Source organism: Penicillium maclennaniae (genome assembly GCF_028827695.1).
Source record: "Penicillium maclennaniae strain IBT 15551 chromosome Unknown utg000004l:1.0-3007600.0:1.0-3009580.0, whole genome shotgun sequence".
NCBI lineage: Eukaryota > Fungi > Ascomycota > Eurotiomycetes > Eurotiales > Aspergillaceae > Penicillium > Penicillium maclennaniae.
The window spans coordinates 1,308,247-1,323,161 of NW_026623216.1; the positions used below are offsets into that span (position 1 = coordinate 1,308,247).

Below are 14,915 nucleotides of genomic sequence, written 5' to 3' on the forward strand. Positions count from 1 at the left end.
GTGGACGTGGATAATAGCCTGAAGAGTTCATGTGAAAAGGCTTGGAGACATTGAATTCGTATGCGAGGGACTATCTCAAAGAAATGATGGAACTCGCATCGGTTTATACTGATTGCATTTCATTGAAAGTCAAATGTACCTTTTTGGGCTGGTAGCTAGTACTAATCCAGGTCTGCCTCACTTCACAAGAACCCGGATACCCTGCGTCGTGTCTTTGGGGGTCGGTACAAAACGATCATAACAAATTTCAACATCCTCTCTTGTGGTCTCATGGAGTTCAATATTCGATCCCATTCGCCTCATGAGAAGTCCAATTCCCATAAAGAGCTCCGCATACGCGAGACTAGATATGGTATGTCAGCCTTGAGTTTGGTAAGAGACCGGGAAAATGAGCTACTTACTTGATACCTATGCACTGGCGGCTTCCTCGCGAGAAAGATAACAAGTATTTATCCAGTCTCTTGTGGCGTTGACCCTGCTCATCCAGCCAGCGTTCGGGACGGAACTCGTACGGGTCAGGAAAAAGGTCGGGATGAGTATGAATCAACGTTGCTGTCATGCCAACTGGAGTTCTGGGGGGTATACAGTACTCAGCGGTCCTTCCAGTCTTTGTTTGACTGCGGAAGTAGAGGGCTTCATCGGGGTCAATTCGTTGAAGGCGTGTGCTCACGCCGTATGAAAGTCGTAGCCCTTCTGAAACCACCGCACTCAAATAGGGCAGATTCTCAAGTCTTTTCAACTCAATGCGTTCGTCGGCATCAGGAATTGCCTCTTGCAACTCGGAGCGCAGGCGTCCAAGAATCTCGGGATTCTCAAGTAAGTAAAAAGTGGTGACTGAGAGAGTCCAAGCTGTGGTTTCCGTTCCTGCACCTATGACAATTTGCCCTTCCTGCCACAGGCGTGCAATACTCTTCTCTTGCTCTGGCAAATCTCCCGTCAACAACTCGTGGAAGATAGTCGCATGACGGGCAACCTTTGGATCGGACCCGACCAATTCATCCTGAACATCCTTGATCTGCTTCCGCACATCCTCCTGGAACTGGAGATATATGCCCATCTCTGGGTTGATCTTGGTGACAAGCCAAGGCGGCATTGATTTCATGAGCGACAAAAGCCAAGGGAAATGCTTCACGACAAGGCCCATATCGGAACCAGCAACAATTGCGCGGTGGAAATTTGGCTCAAAGGTGGGCGAGTCCAGAAAGTTGTAACTCTTATTGAAGGCATATTGTGTGACAATATCGGTCGTCATGCAGCTGAATGCCATGTTCAGAGTGGCGGGTTTTTCCGTTCCAGCGTACGTCTGCAATTGCTGGCAAAGTTTCTCGATCGCCCTGTGTATCACGGGTTCAATTTTTTTGATTGACGACTTGGAGAAGAAGGGGTTCAATGCCCCTCGTCGCAACCGGTGAAGATGATGCGATGGCGTCCCAAAGACGCTCTCTGGGATTCCAAACTGAGCACTGAAATATGGATACTTGTCGCGAATTTTTCCGCCGCCTGCGTATAGTTCATCGATGAAATTTGGATCATTGACATGGATTTCGTTTGGGCTGATTCGTACGATAGGGCCATATTTTTCATGCATACGCTGAATTTCGAAAGTATACAATCCCTTTTTGATCGCATCATAGTAAAACTCGTACCATAAAGTGAGAGCCGCAATTTTGGGGCCAGGGAATCTGGAAAGAGGGTGGAACCAGAGTCTGTAGATGCTAAGAAGCAACAGATAGACACAAAATGACAGCACGATAGGGGGGATGGTTTGCAAGTTCAGGAAAGCCATCCCGGTCGGTTGGGAGATCATCGCAACGCAAATTCCAGGAGTGAAATTCTCGCAAAGTATCCTTTGGGATCTTTGACGAAGGCGCCCGGACGGCCTATACGACCTTTGATGAGTGGAAGCTAATGTTTTTCCGCAGGCTTAACGACTCCTAGGATAAGACAATTGTGGTGGTCGTGCGTCGCTGAGTATGGCAACAAGCCGACGTTACCGTTCTAGGCCAATGCCGAGCTATGATCGCCGCTCTAAGCAAAAGCCAACAAACATACGCAGATCGCGAGGAAGTCGACATCCCGATAAATTCAATTTGGGCGCGAATGACAAATATCGTTGGTGGGGATAGGTGCTGGTCTTTTATCGGTGCGAGATGAGGGGGTTGCGTCCAGAAGTAGTCTTGGCTCGCGGTACATGTTGCATGCGACGGCTCTAAGTGCGATCGTGGCTTTTCACTTACGCCAACAGACCGTAACTCAAAGAATTTTTAGAAATTGTTCTTTCACAAGATCAGCAGGATTATGTCTTGCGCTCAGTTTGGTGATCAACAATTGGTATTCCAATGGGAATGAATCTGAAGCATACTGTCAACTCCTGTATTGTAACCTTGAATTGTAGGAAAAATCACTTTGTATTTGATGAAACGGTTAGGCCAAACATGCTTCATGAGCAACATTTTCAGTCTACGCGGTTATATGGAGTCTCTCATATCTGAGCTTTAGCATTACACATTAGATGCTGCAAATTTGGGCTGCACAATTGTTAGGATTCTTTAGCGTACGTATGAATTTATTGCAGTAACAGAATCAAATTATGCAAACTGCGAGACTAACCCAACAGAACAATTCCCAAGACCAGAGATCAGTACTCCCGAGTCTCTTTCAATCTATTTCACCGAATGATAACGCGGGGTTGTTCTGCTCCATTCCTCGTTCCCGCTCATTTGGTATTCTACTCCCTTGAGATAGGCCTTCAAATCTCTGCTACATCCTGCTGCCATAGCTGCAGCCACTAGTTCAGCATGGACACGCTCCCATTCGCGGCACATCGAGAAAAGAACACGTTTGGCGGCATCATGGGAAAGGGTGGTCTCTTCAGCCGTAACCTGAACTGATGAGCAAAGTGCGGATCCCTCATGATGGCCGGATTGAGCCTGGCGACACTCTTTCTCCCATGAGTAAATATCATTGATCACCGAAATATGCTTCGAGCAATTCTTCTCTACTAGAGTCACAGCTGTCAACTCAGTATCAGCCATTTGCAAGTTCATCGAGAATCTCATAAGAGCTGAGAGTAGTCTTTTGCGAGAATGTTAGTCAAACTGTGCCAAATGTGAACCGAAGCGTACAGAGTCACATACGCTTTCCCGACATCGCCGTCGCGATACTCTAGATAATTACCAAGTCCCTTGATAGACAGACGGACCTTATCGGTTTGGGCTCGCATGAAGGTGAAGACTGGCTCGAGGATCTCATCAGCCAGAACCTTGTCATGAGCTCGCATGCTCTCCCAGAGATCGTAAGTGATCCATTCAACTTGAATGCTGCGATCGGGAAGAACATTCCCTCGGGAAAGGACTATCAGCCTCTCGTTGTAAGCAGAGCCCTCGTCCATGGACATGTCTTCGAGAAGGTCTATCAATTCAATCAGCCCTGGACTAGAGAAGGCGAGGAGCCTTCATACCGTCAACGAGGAAAAGTAATGTCAGGAGGCGACAAGCGAAATGGATGCGGTCATTTAGTGCCAACGGATAATAAAGACAAGTAACTTTCGAAAACCCGGCGGCAATGAACTTCTTCCGAGCACGTTCATCCTCGAAGGCCCAGTGCTGAAGAAAGTAGTCGTTGACTTCCCGAGAGATCTGATCCACCAGCGGGTGTATCTTAGGCTGGAACAGAGAACCTTCCCCCTCCTGCTTTCCGACTTTAGCCACAAGTGCGGCTTTCTCGCTCAACTCGCTGTCGGGACTGTAGGAAAGGACATTTACGGGCGCAAGCCCTAAGGCCTTTACGACAGCAGGCAAAGGCAACCACTGGAGGATGAAGTTGACCGCCATTGTCAATGAAGATTTAGGAAGGTTGGAAAGGAGCGTTTGCTGTGAGCTCTTGCACGAGATTCTTAACTGTAGTGGTAGATTGGAGGTGCCTGCAGGCCGAGAATTATATACAAGTAGAGTCCGATACATTCAACTCGGTAAATATAATAGCACTAGCCCATTTCATCAAGTAGACGATTCAAACTAAGCCTTAGTAATTGGTGAGATGTTGCCTTCGGCGTTAGCAGTGGCGACATTTCCTTAAGGAGAAGCACCCGATAGCAGATCTACCTACTCAACTTGGGCCTATCTATTCCGCATCAATTTCTCGAACGATAAAAGTGCAAGAAGAAGGTGATGGTCTTCATTGCCTAAAAGGGTTAGTATGAATATCTATGTGCCGCTTATGGATGAGGCCGAGATCTCGACTCAAGAGTTCGCGCTCGGGGGTGACAGCTACCACTGGCCTTTCAAAGATCTGCCCAGGTGGCTGGTGAAAACTCTGGCAATGATCCCACTGTCTTTCATATCTTTGCTGAGAGAAAATAGTTTTTTTTTTCACAAGCATCGCGCCTCATCTACTAGCACAGCTATGACTCTCCACGCTCTTTCCCGAGACCTAGTATCGTCCTTTGGTATAGGCCTTGCGTTATTAGTGCGTCACTTTGATGTCTAATCAAAAAGACTACCAGGTATGCTAACAATACTACCTTGCAGTGTGCAACATACTTTGTGTACTATACGGTTTACAACATCTGGCTTCACCCGTTAGCTAAAGTCCCGGGTCCATTGCTCGGCAGGGCGTCCCTCGTGCGTAATTAATCTTCCCAGTGTTATACCGCACTTTTCGGAGTTGCTTGTGAGCCTCAGCTGACAGAATGAGTAATAGTTATGGAGGATATGGTATTCGATGGGAGGTAGATTCCACATTGCAATCAACAATCTTCATCGGCGTCATGGTAAACCTGATATCCAAGGAATGTCTTCCACGGAAAAACTGAAAGTCTACCCTAGGTCCTGTTGTTCGTGTGTCACCGAATGAGTTATCCTTCGCCTCGCTTGAGTCTTGGAAAGCCATTTATGGCGCCACAAATCCGCCGATGATCAAAAGCGAATTCTACGAGATGTATGGGTCTGGGTTCAACAGCCTGTGCATAGGTAGCGAGCGAGACCCCCAAAAGCACGCACAGATGCGCAAAGCACTCCAGCCAGCTTTTACAATTAAAGCGGTTTTGGAGCAAGAGAGCATTGTACAGGCTTCCGTTGATGATTTTTTGGCCACCCTCAGTCAGATTGGGGATACCGTCAGTGGTTTGAACATGACAAAATGGTTCGAAATGCTCGCTTTTGACATTGTGGGTGAAATGGCCTTTGGTGAATCATTCCACTGCATAGAGAATAGTATGTCGAGTTCCCGTGAGAATTTGCCAAACATTCGCACTAAGTCATCAATGCTCAGGGAAACCCCATTTCTGGTCAGACCTTATCGTGGAGCACCTCTTCTTCATCACAGTGCTGGACAATCTACAGCGATTTCCATTATTGAAAGCAATCGGCACGAAGATTCTACCTCGACTTACAACTAGCGTCAGAGATAAACACTCGGGGTTCAGCCGCGAGAAGATAGCAAGGTAGTCTATGTGCCCAATGTTGCCACACGAACCCTGCTGAGCAATCCTTATTCTAGGCGCTTGGAGAATCGATTTTCCCGCAAGGACTTCATGGACTACCTTGTTCATAAGGTGGATTCCGGAGACATGGAAAAGGAAGAGCTCACGGCTCATGCTTCAACGATCATGTGGGAGATTCTCGGATAGGCCTAGACAGGGGGGGCTGAATAACTGACAGATTCACAGTATTGCAGGAGGTGAGACAGTAGCGACGTTTCTCTCGGCGGCTACCTATTATCTACTACAAAACCCCGAAGTGTATCAAAAGGTCAAGGACGAAATTCGCTCACGATATGCTTCAGTGAACCAAGTTGATGCAACTTCTGCCCAGCAGTTGCCTTACCTACGTGCATATATCGCAGAGTCAATGCGAATCTACCCACCAGCGTCCCAAGGATTTCCTCGTCTTTCCAGTGGGACAACAATCAATGGCGTCTACATTCCTCCAGGTGTAAGCTGTTCAATCACTCTTTTCCTTTAATTTTCCTTAGAAAAGCTTTCAGCGTGATGCAAATGTGTGAGCTTCACAGACAGTATTATAGCTAACATTTGAGTACCACAAAAGGTCGAAGTATATACGAGTGCGTGGACCATCACTCATGACGAAAAATACTTCCACGATCCATTCGCTTTCAAGCCCGAACGTTGGCTCGATCCTAAATGTGAGGACGTGAAGGAGGCGAGTCAACCTTTCTCATTGGGCCCCCGAGGATGCATTGGTAAAAAGTAAGTAACGCAGTGGCATTGATTTCAGTCAACCGAAGCAAATACTGGTACTAACTTCGCTAGCTTTGCCTACATGGAGATTTGTCTAATCCTAGCAAAGATGCACTATAAGTTTGATCTGGAGCTCATGGACAAACATCTGGACTGGGAGGCTCAAAGCCGTATCCATATGATGTGGTGGAAACCCAAACTTCCTGTTCGGTTCACTCCTGCCACCGGGAAGATGTAACAGACAGGTGCAGGAGCTTCCAAGTCATGAGGATCTGTCTCATCTATAGACGAAGTAAAAGGACATTATCAGAAAATACTTTTTTGCCAAATTTTGAGAATATTGTGCCTAAGTCCTGGTTCAACGTAAATTTGGCCACGTTCAAAGCAAATAGCAGAGGGTTGTCGAGAAATCCGTCATTTTAATTTTTACGAGCTTCTATTGACTTTTGAAACCTCTGTTATTTGAGAAGCGTTTGGGGTGTATCTGCGCAAGTACTACTTCACTATGCCAGGTGTGAGAGGAAGCCCCTGTTCTCGTTCACCCTAAAATAAGCACATAGTCTAGAAGATCGATTTGTACTACTTCTGTTTTGGGCGAAATCGGATTTGCCATTTTGGATAGGGCCCGAGCCCGAATAAATGCGGTGCACAGGGGATGTCACCGAATGGGAGACCAAATGCAGTATAGGTTACCAGTCATGTGTTCTATGTCCCTCTTCCCTCGGCTCTTACCCTAGGTAGTATTGTAGTCCAAGATTCAAAAGCCCGTTGAGTCCTTGAATCCAACGCACGATGAACTGGCATATTCGAGATGGCAGTCTTCAGAATTCGTTCATCTTCAAATAGTAAGTGTTTTCTACCTTCTCATTCCAAGCACATGAGGCACTTGCTGACTAGATCAGCCTTCGATCTTCGGGTTGAGCGGCCTGAGCTTGTGCACGCTAGATCAGGATACTGGTGTGCACTGGATCTTGCATTCTCAGTGGTTCTTTGCCCAGAAAATGAGCAGGCTCAGAGAGTGAATGGACACGTCGAAACATCAAATGGGAATTTACAGGAGCAAGTCCTCGCCTGCGAACAACTAGGCCCGGAAGCTGTTTTCGACTTCTTTGAGAAATGCATTGAGCTAGCTTCGACAGACGGCCGCAAGGGGGTACTGAGATTCATTCTGCCTCGAGAAGAAGGTTACCTCGTACGGACCGATCTTCTCAATTTTCGACTGATTGACTGTGACCACGTGGTGGACCACATCAGCGATTTTGGTGCACATGAACGCATTTTCACTCCAGTTGCGGCTACTCCAAACTCCATTGGAGGCCTCGTCGAGCTGGTTGTGGGATCGATCGGAGCTCTCTGTGTGCTAGACGGTACCAGCCTTCTTCGCGAGGAGAAGCTACGTCTCTTGGACGCAGAGCTTGAGAAACGAATTTCATTTCCCTGGACATCGAAAATCCAACCCAGACGAAAGACACTTGTCCTTTTTGAAGGTCGACCAGACAGGGAGTATGGTCGACAGATGTACACCGCAGCAGTGGCACTCAATATTGACATTGTTGTGCTTGATCGCCCTGGTCACTGGATTGAAGGGCCGAAATACGCCCACTGGCGAAAGGTATTCATACCCATTGACATTATGCCCGATACCGGGCTTACCGCTCGGATAGTGGATGCTGTTCGGAGCTATGGACAGCCTGTCGATGGTATAGTCTGCTTCGCGGATCCGATGCTAGTATCCGTTGCTGAAGCTGCGAAACAGCTGGGTCTCTCCATGGCATCACCCGAGGCATTTGGCATCTGCACGGACAAGTACAAATCTCGCACCGCAGCTGGAATGCCCGCGCTTCGGGTGTCCTCCGTCGAGGCCGTCGACCGCATCGATATTAACGACAACTTCCGATTTCCTCTCATTGTGAAACCAATACTGGGCTGGAACTCTGAGGGAACATGCAAAGTGGCTGACTTGCAAGAGCTGAAGGCCGCCATGCAGTCATTCAATGCATCGTTGCGTAGCACTTCTGTGGTGATTGAAAACTACTGCGACGGACCAGAAGTCAACGCCAATTTAATCATCGCTGATGGGGACCTCGTGTTCTACGAGGTCAATGATGACTTCCCCAAATCAGGGGACATGGCTTTGGCAGAAAGTCATGGCGCTTCAAATGCTGAGGTCAATTTCCTGGAGAACGTCACAGCTTTTCCATCGGCACTACCCAAGTCTGAACAGGACATGGTCGTGCGCGACCTGCACAAACTTCTCTTGCGTATTGGCTTCACCACTGGCGTATTCCATATGGAATCCCGGATCCAGAACTCGAGCATGGAATACAAGGTAGGACCAAATGGACTTTTGGATCTCTCAACTCGTCAGATCGAGGACTCAACCAACCCGAAGCCCACGAATTTCCTCATTGAAATCAACGCACGGCCTCCGGGTCCGCATGATTCCCTCCCTTGCACCTTAGCATACGGTATTGATTTACCAGCGGCATCGATTCTCTTTGCTGTTGGCGAAACGGAGAGAGCAAGACAGCTGATGTATCCTTTCTCGGGCGAGCCGCAGGTTTGGTATGAAGAATGGCTGTGTGCGGCACCTCACGGGGGGGATTTTCCAATCGGACGATGTCTGCGTCGAGCTGCTGGAGCGATGTCCTGAGCTGAAGGAGTCAATGGCATTCTCGCGATGCCTGTTCAAGAAGGGCGATCGCGTCCCAGACCCACGGAAGGAAGGTTTCACCTTTGTAGCAGTATTCTATCTCAGGTCCAGAAAATCACGCCAGGAAGCGAGAGAGTTGTCCGAAAAGGTACAGAGGGAGGTTCGCTTTGTCATCCAGTGAATGATACCTGGCCCTAAATCTACTAGCGAATCTACTCTCTTGCGCGACTTTCAATTACTATTTACACTCTTCAAATGTTTACTAGAGAGTAGCACCTTCCCCCAAGATGTAGAAAGAACGGCCTCTATGGCCCGTGTTCAATACGGTCCATCGGCTTTCCGAGGCTGCTTCAAGGTCCTCTATCTCTTTTGACGATTCATGAAACGGAAGCCTAATGTCTCGATCCAGATCAGAAAGAGTGTGCCCGGGCATATTTTCCATAACTTTGATTATCGGAAAACGGGTATGTTTGACGAGCGGAATAAGAACGGAGTATCAGGTGCATGGCTTTCTACATTCCTATACACGCCATATTGCCTTTTGCTGCGCTTGGTGATAAGACTTACGAAAACTTTTAAGACGAAAACGATGGCGTATCCGATGGCCAGCGCAGTCATCGAAGAAACAATACATCTGGATGAAGATTACATGCATTCTATTATGAGATAGAGTTAATACAATTAAGAAAAAAGGTAGGTAGTACACGGGTCTGCATCAGCAGCCCTTTCAAAATTAGAAGGTGAGTGAGTCCAAAGAATGACTAAGATGAACAGCCAGCCTCTCCCTCAAGGACCAGACCAAACCTGCATCGATGCAGTTTCAACACATCACAAGAAATCTACCATCCAAAAATCTCTCCAACACTCACAGTACTCCACCGAACACCGGCAACAGCAAAGACCATCATAACAACATCAACAACACCCAGCACGGTCGCTCCCATCATGAACCTTGGACTGAAGATCCGGTATAACATAAGATGGCGCCGCAGGTGACCCGCCCACATCGTCGTAGCAAGATTGATAGTCGCCAAGTATAGAATATGCGTGGCAACCGCCTGGACGACATCTGAAAGCAACTTTGTCGCCGGGTTGGCGGGCTTAGCACCTTGCGCCTGGCTGTCGTGAGTTTGCAAGGGCCGTTTCCAGAGGACTGTGAGGGGGACGGCGAGGGCGACTAGGATTTGCGCGCCGAAGGTGTTGAGGATGACGAGGAGGGGAGACCAGGGGTATTTGATGGTGGAGAGGGGGATGAAGGCGGTTTCCCATTGGATACTACTCAAGACGGCCTGGTGGCCAGTTTTGAAGAAGTAAAATGAGCCGAGGAGGCCGAGGACGACGGGGCCGATGGGTGAGTTGGAGAGGGTGAGGGCGTTGGTGTCCAGGATTTCGAGAAGGGAGAGGATCTGCCAAAGGAGAAGGGCGATTGCGCCCTGCCCCATCGGTTTTTGCATGAGGATGATGGCGAGGGCAAAGTTGAGGACGAGGAAGAAGAAGCGTGTGCCGTGGAGGTTGCCAAAGCCGAGGATGGTGACTGTTTTACGGGGTTTTTGTTCGGGTTGGCCGAAGATGAGAGGTGCAGGAGGTGCGGATGGGTCTTCTTGGGGTTTGGTGACTTGGGGCGCGCTGACGCTGATACTGACACAGGGCTTCGAGTAGAAGTAGGCCGCTGTGCCGGCGCCGAAGGCGAGGGCGAGGACTAACTGGGCGAGGAAGGTGCGCACAGATTTAAGGAGTTCTTTGCGGATGGGCAGCCATTCGCCGTCATCGGCGCCTTCAAGCATCCAAAAGATGGAGGTGATGAGGAGCCCTAGGCGGAAGGCGAAGCCAATCCACAAGGTTGCGGCACCTTCGTAGGATTTCGAGCCGACATAAAAGGAGCGCACGACGCTGGGGAGGAAAAGAGTGACGAGGAATGGAATCGCCAGTTGCCAGGGGGCGGAGATTGAGGAGGTGGATGAGGCGTAGTATGTGGAGCGGCAGAAAGGCATTTGCTCCTCGCGGCAGAGACGAGAGAACGACGCCACGCGGCCCAGAATGACAAAGAGGACTGAATGGTACACGCCCAGAACCCGGTCTGTGGTTTGTTTCTGACGCATTGAAGAGACACCAGCGCAGACACCAAAAGTGGTAAGGAAGAAAAGCAGGATATTGTCTTCCCAGATGGTGTAGGAATTGGATGCGAAGCCGACGGACTGAGAGACTGTGAAGAAGACCGCAAGCCCACCCCAAATGCCTGTAGGAAAGGGAACGGTCAAATTGGCCGACTTTTTTATCATGGCGAAGAAGCCACCAACCATACTTCCAGCCGCGGCTAGCAGCACAGAGAGGTCGATAGCCGTCATTTCAGTGATACCAGTCAAAGCTAAGGCAGCACCAGCCAGGGCACCAATTCCGGCACCAACGGCAGCGAGAGAGAGAAGGTCGGGCGTAAGCTCCGTGCGGTCTGAGTTCATGCCACGGGCATAAAACACCAGCAACACAATACCGGAGATCAAGAGCGCCACACCCTCAATCATACTCGGCACATCGAAGCGCGCCCAAAGACCACGGCAAATATCCAATGTGTGCCGCTGATACTTGCGATAGAGGTCGTGACTAGCTCTCGCAGCGGCCGACTTCGATGAGAAACCCTTCGAAGCAGCTTTGAACCCTTGCTCCGCAGCCTCCCAAAGCTTGGACGACTCCTCGTCATCGCCAGCACCGCGCACCTGCGCATACTGATGCTGATATCTTTTGATCTGAGCCGAGGTGAGACGGTTCACAGCTACCAAATTAGCCCAGTCATTTCCTTTAGCCCCGGCAAATGCTTCTTCAATGGGAGAACCCAGATTATTGAACGGAATAGGCATTCCCAAAAGGAGTGACAGCGTCGGGACAAGATCGATCTGGGGAACGGGGCGTTCACGCGCATGCTTAGGCGGGAGCACTGTGTCCTTGGTGGTTCGGCCGAAAATACTGCGCTTGGAGTACATCCACAAGGCGGCTTCGACTTCGTCATCTGATTCGCCGCCGTGGTCTCCCTTGACGTCCATCCCGTGGTCACCCATTACGACAAGCAGGGTATCATCATCAAGAGCGGCGATGATGTCGCGGATGACCTGGTCCATTTGCTGCAGCTTGGCAGCCATGGCAGCGTGGTTAGGGCCATATCGGTGTCCAGCGTGGTCCACGCCGAGATAGTGGCCGAAGATGACATCCCACTTGGAGCGGTTCTCGGGCTTCAGAAGAGGGAAAAGATACTCGTTGACGCCGTTATCGACTGTGTGCAAGTCCCAGACGTTGAAGGAGTCGAATGGGTGGGTCAGGTTCTCATGGAAGTATCCTGGAAACAGGGCCTGCCATGTATCGTCACCGAGCTGGACGAGTGTTTTTCCGGCATGGTGAAGCTGCGCAACGAGATTATCCTCGTCGATAGCGGTACCGGCGAAGTTCGATCCTGCATCGATGAATGTGGGCAGAGTTCCAGTAGTCAATCCCTTCAGGCGCTGCAGAGTAGTTGTCGGTGGGTCGGCGATGAAGGGGAGCAGGAAGGCGTTGGCGGGGTTCTTGACGGCGGTTTCGTAGAGGACTGGAATATTATCGTGGAAGAGGGTTGCCTCCTCGCTCTCTGCCCATGGGACAAACGGCACAGTAAAATCGTAGCGAAGAGCGTCGATGATAATGACAACGGCCTTGTCGAAGGATTTCTCATGCCAGCAACCTTTGCCTTTGGACTGTGGAAGAACTGCGTCATCAAATGGGAGAACATCGCAGGATGACTTGTCTTCCAAGACCATGCGCGTGAGAAGGAAACCCTTGGTGAAGAAGTAAATGCCAGCAGCGTGTAGGAACCTGCAAAATTGGGATTCAAGTCAGTTTACGTCCTCCTATCCGGGATCAATTCCCTAGCTACAAGCTATAAGAAGAACCCCTCCCATGCCCTTCAACTCACAGTATCCAAGTCAGCACCCCCAATACACCAAGATGTCTGGTCTTGAACTGCCCCTCGAGCTCCAAAGCCTTTGCATCCTGAAAACCAGGCGCCTTGGTCTTCCCAGCCTGCTCCGAGCTCCGCGCCCGCGAGCCAGCGGGGGGCAGAATACCGCCAGATCCAATCGACGCCATTTCCAAGAGTTGTGCTATATACAGAGTAGTATCGCGTGTGGCGTTCGATAGTTGCGGAGGCCACGAAGGGACGGCTAGTGCGTATGGAGCGGGCCACGAACAGACGCCGAAAGTCTTGCAAGGGCAGGGAAGCCGAGTTCAGGCGTGGATTGAGCCAACTGACCCGCCTAGAGGGCGCGTAGTAAAAAGGAGAGAATGAGAGAGCACGGGGAATCTGGTGCGGATTATATGGTCGCCCCTTTCTGTGCTCCTCTAGCGGCTTCCCTTAGGTGGAGAGTTCAGAAGTGGTACATGGCTTCGAGAGAGGCCGGGTATCAGGAAAGGAGTGAATGGGAGAGCTGAATGTAATGAGAGAGCGTTGGCTAAATTTCGACGTTGCGGAACTCGGCGGGTTGGAGAGAGCTCTGGATGCTCTTCTGATTGGCTCCGGGGGGGGGGCGCCCGGGTGCTGCACACGTCTTCACTTTTACATGAGGATTCAAGTGGTCCTAGAGGCTCTGTTTAGCTACATTGGACACTTACAAAGAGCGTTGTGTGATTAGGGCTTAAAGGAGCTTAAAAATACCTCCATCATTTCAAGAGAGCAAACAATCCAAGCCATATGCATCCCTCTAGGTACCTTATACAACAAGAATTTACACATCGATGCATAAATAAAGTAGGAAACATTCAAAAAAATCAAAAGATAGGAGGACTAAATACATTATCCAGCTGCCGGGTGTACCAAACATGGAAAGGCACATGAGAAGGTAGAAAATAGAAAAGGGCAGCGTTGAAAGTAAACAAAAAGAAAGACGCTGCCCGTCAAGAGGTTTGGAGAATAGAAACAACAGGGGTGAAGAGAAAAGTGTCTCACGTCCTTCGAGCCCTAGGAACGTGGCAGGGTCGAAAGCAACATGATACCGTAAAAGAATAAACGCCATAAGTAACAGTCAAACAGTAAATTGGCAGGCCCTCGCTATACACAGTCCAGCCTCGGCAGAAGTCCAGGGCCAGGTGAGCCCTGAATCTCCTTGCACAGGCGAAGCCAGACGTCGAAAGGCACAATCAGCATATGTGCAAGCCGCGCAGGCAGGGTCGGGAAGTAAGAGGTATGTGGAAAAAGAGGTTCAAGATGTTCGCCAAGGCGCTCGTCATGCTTTTGGGTCGTTGAAGAAGAGGAGAAGAAAATGCGTAGAGTCGGGGCAGACACATGTCAACGGCAGGACATTTGGTCGCAACGTCTCTCGGATTCGCATTAGGAGAAGTGGTTGACTTCTCCCTTCTCCTTCAAGCCACCCATACGCTCGATGTCGAGCGAGTGAAAGCGACCGGTGTCGGTGGTTTGGTAAGGTGGGAGGTCTTCGTGGCAAGGCTCGAGGCCAACACTACCGGTCTCGCTGATGCGCACAACGACCATACGACCGGATCTGCGCTTACCAGATGCATCCTCCTCCTCGGGGAAGGTGATACGAATCTCGGGAACAGGGCTGGAGGGCGGGCTGTCGGAGTTCTCCATCAAGGAGCGTTTTTCATCGTAGACGAGAATGGAGTTGGTCTTTCCGGCGTGGATAGTTAGACGGCGCCCGGAGGTGGGGACTTGACCGTTGTGAACGGGGAGCAGGGTGTCCTTCTGGGCCTGGCGCTTGCGCTTGAGAAGGAGCAGACCGCCGACGAGGCCGAGGGCAAGCAGAATGAGAACCAACAGGGTAATCAACAGGTCGACCATGGGAGTAGAAAGGCCATCTTGGGATTTGGTGTCATCGCGGGCAACGAGCTTCGAGACGTAGTTAATCATTTTGCCGATCGTGAAGGGTTTGGTCGATGTCGGATTTGTCGGATTTGTTCTCGGTCAGGTCTCAGGGGAGACAGCGATCGACGAAGTTAAATTCCAAAGAGTGTCACGGATATCATCCGGGGAAGTCGAGTAAACACGGTCGAAACGTGGAATGACAGGTCGAATTCAAGGTCGCGGAC

At 50.0% G+C, this 14,915-nt stretch overlaps 6 protein-coding genes across 6 annotated transcripts; 2 read left to right on the forward strand and 4 right to left on the reverse strand.

The window, feature by feature from the left end:
- Positions 1–177: 177 nt before the first annotated feature.
- On the reverse strand, positions 178–1,807 carry N7477_004668 (cytochrome P450; the record flags this gene model as incomplete). The annotated part of the gene is made up of 2 exons (XM_056966331.1): positions 178–343; positions 402–1,807. The coding sequence occupies 2 exons, from the start codon at positions 1,805–1,807 to the stop codon at positions 178–180; spliced, it is 1,572 nt and encodes a 523-aa protein (XP_056823112.1).
- An 856-nt stretch (positions 1,808–2,663) lies between these two features.
- N7477_004669 (uncharacterized protein) lies at positions 2,664–3,833 on the reverse strand (the record flags this gene model as incomplete). Its single annotated transcript, XM_056966332.1, has 3 exons — positions 2,664–3,075; positions 3,138–3,411; positions 3,461–3,833. The coding sequence occupies 3 exons, from the start codon at positions 3,831–3,833 to the stop codon at positions 2,664–2,666; spliced, it is 1,059 nt and encodes a 352-aa protein (XP_056823113.1).
- Positions 3,834–4,404: 571 nt separating this feature from the next.
- Positions 4,405–6,437, forward strand: N7477_004670 (cytochrome P450; the record flags this gene model as incomplete). Its single annotated transcript, XM_056966333.1, has 8 exons — positions 4,405–4,467; positions 4,530–4,626; positions 4,827–5,213; positions 5,272–5,443; positions 5,500–5,610; positions 5,669–5,933; positions 6,048–6,208; positions 6,272–6,437. 8 exons carry the CDS (start codon positions 4,405–4,407, stop codon positions 6,435–6,437), a joined length of 1,422 nt encoding a protein of 473 aa, XP_056823114.1.
- A 639-nt stretch (positions 6,438–7,076) lies between these two features.
- Positions 7,077–8,852, forward strand: N7477_004671 (uncharacterized protein; the record flags this gene model as incomplete). Its single annotated transcript, XM_056966334.1, has 1 exon — positions 7,077–8,852. The coding sequence occupies one exon, from the start codon at positions 7,077–7,079 to the stop codon at positions 8,850–8,852; it is 1,776 nt and encodes a 591-aa protein (XP_056823115.1).
- Positions 8,853–9,691: 839 nt separating this feature from the next.
- On the reverse strand, positions 9,692–12,959 carry N7477_004672 (mannose-ethanolamine phosphotransferase GPI13; the record flags this gene model as incomplete). Its single annotated transcript, XM_056966335.1, has 2 exons — positions 9,692–12,686; positions 12,787–12,959. The coding sequence occupies 2 exons, from the start codon at positions 12,957–12,959 to the stop codon at positions 9,692–9,694; spliced, it is 3,168 nt and encodes a 1,055-aa protein (XP_056823116.1).
- Positions 12,960–14,196: 1,237 nt separating this feature from the next.
- N7477_004673 (uncharacterized protein) lies at positions 14,197–14,736 on the reverse strand (the record flags this gene model as incomplete). The annotated part of the gene is made up of 1 exon (XM_056966336.1): positions 14,197–14,736. The coding sequence occupies one exon, from the start codon at positions 14,734–14,736 to the stop codon at positions 14,197–14,199; it is 540 nt and encodes a 179-aa protein (XP_056823117.1).
- Positions 14,737–14,915: the final 179 nt, after the last annotated feature.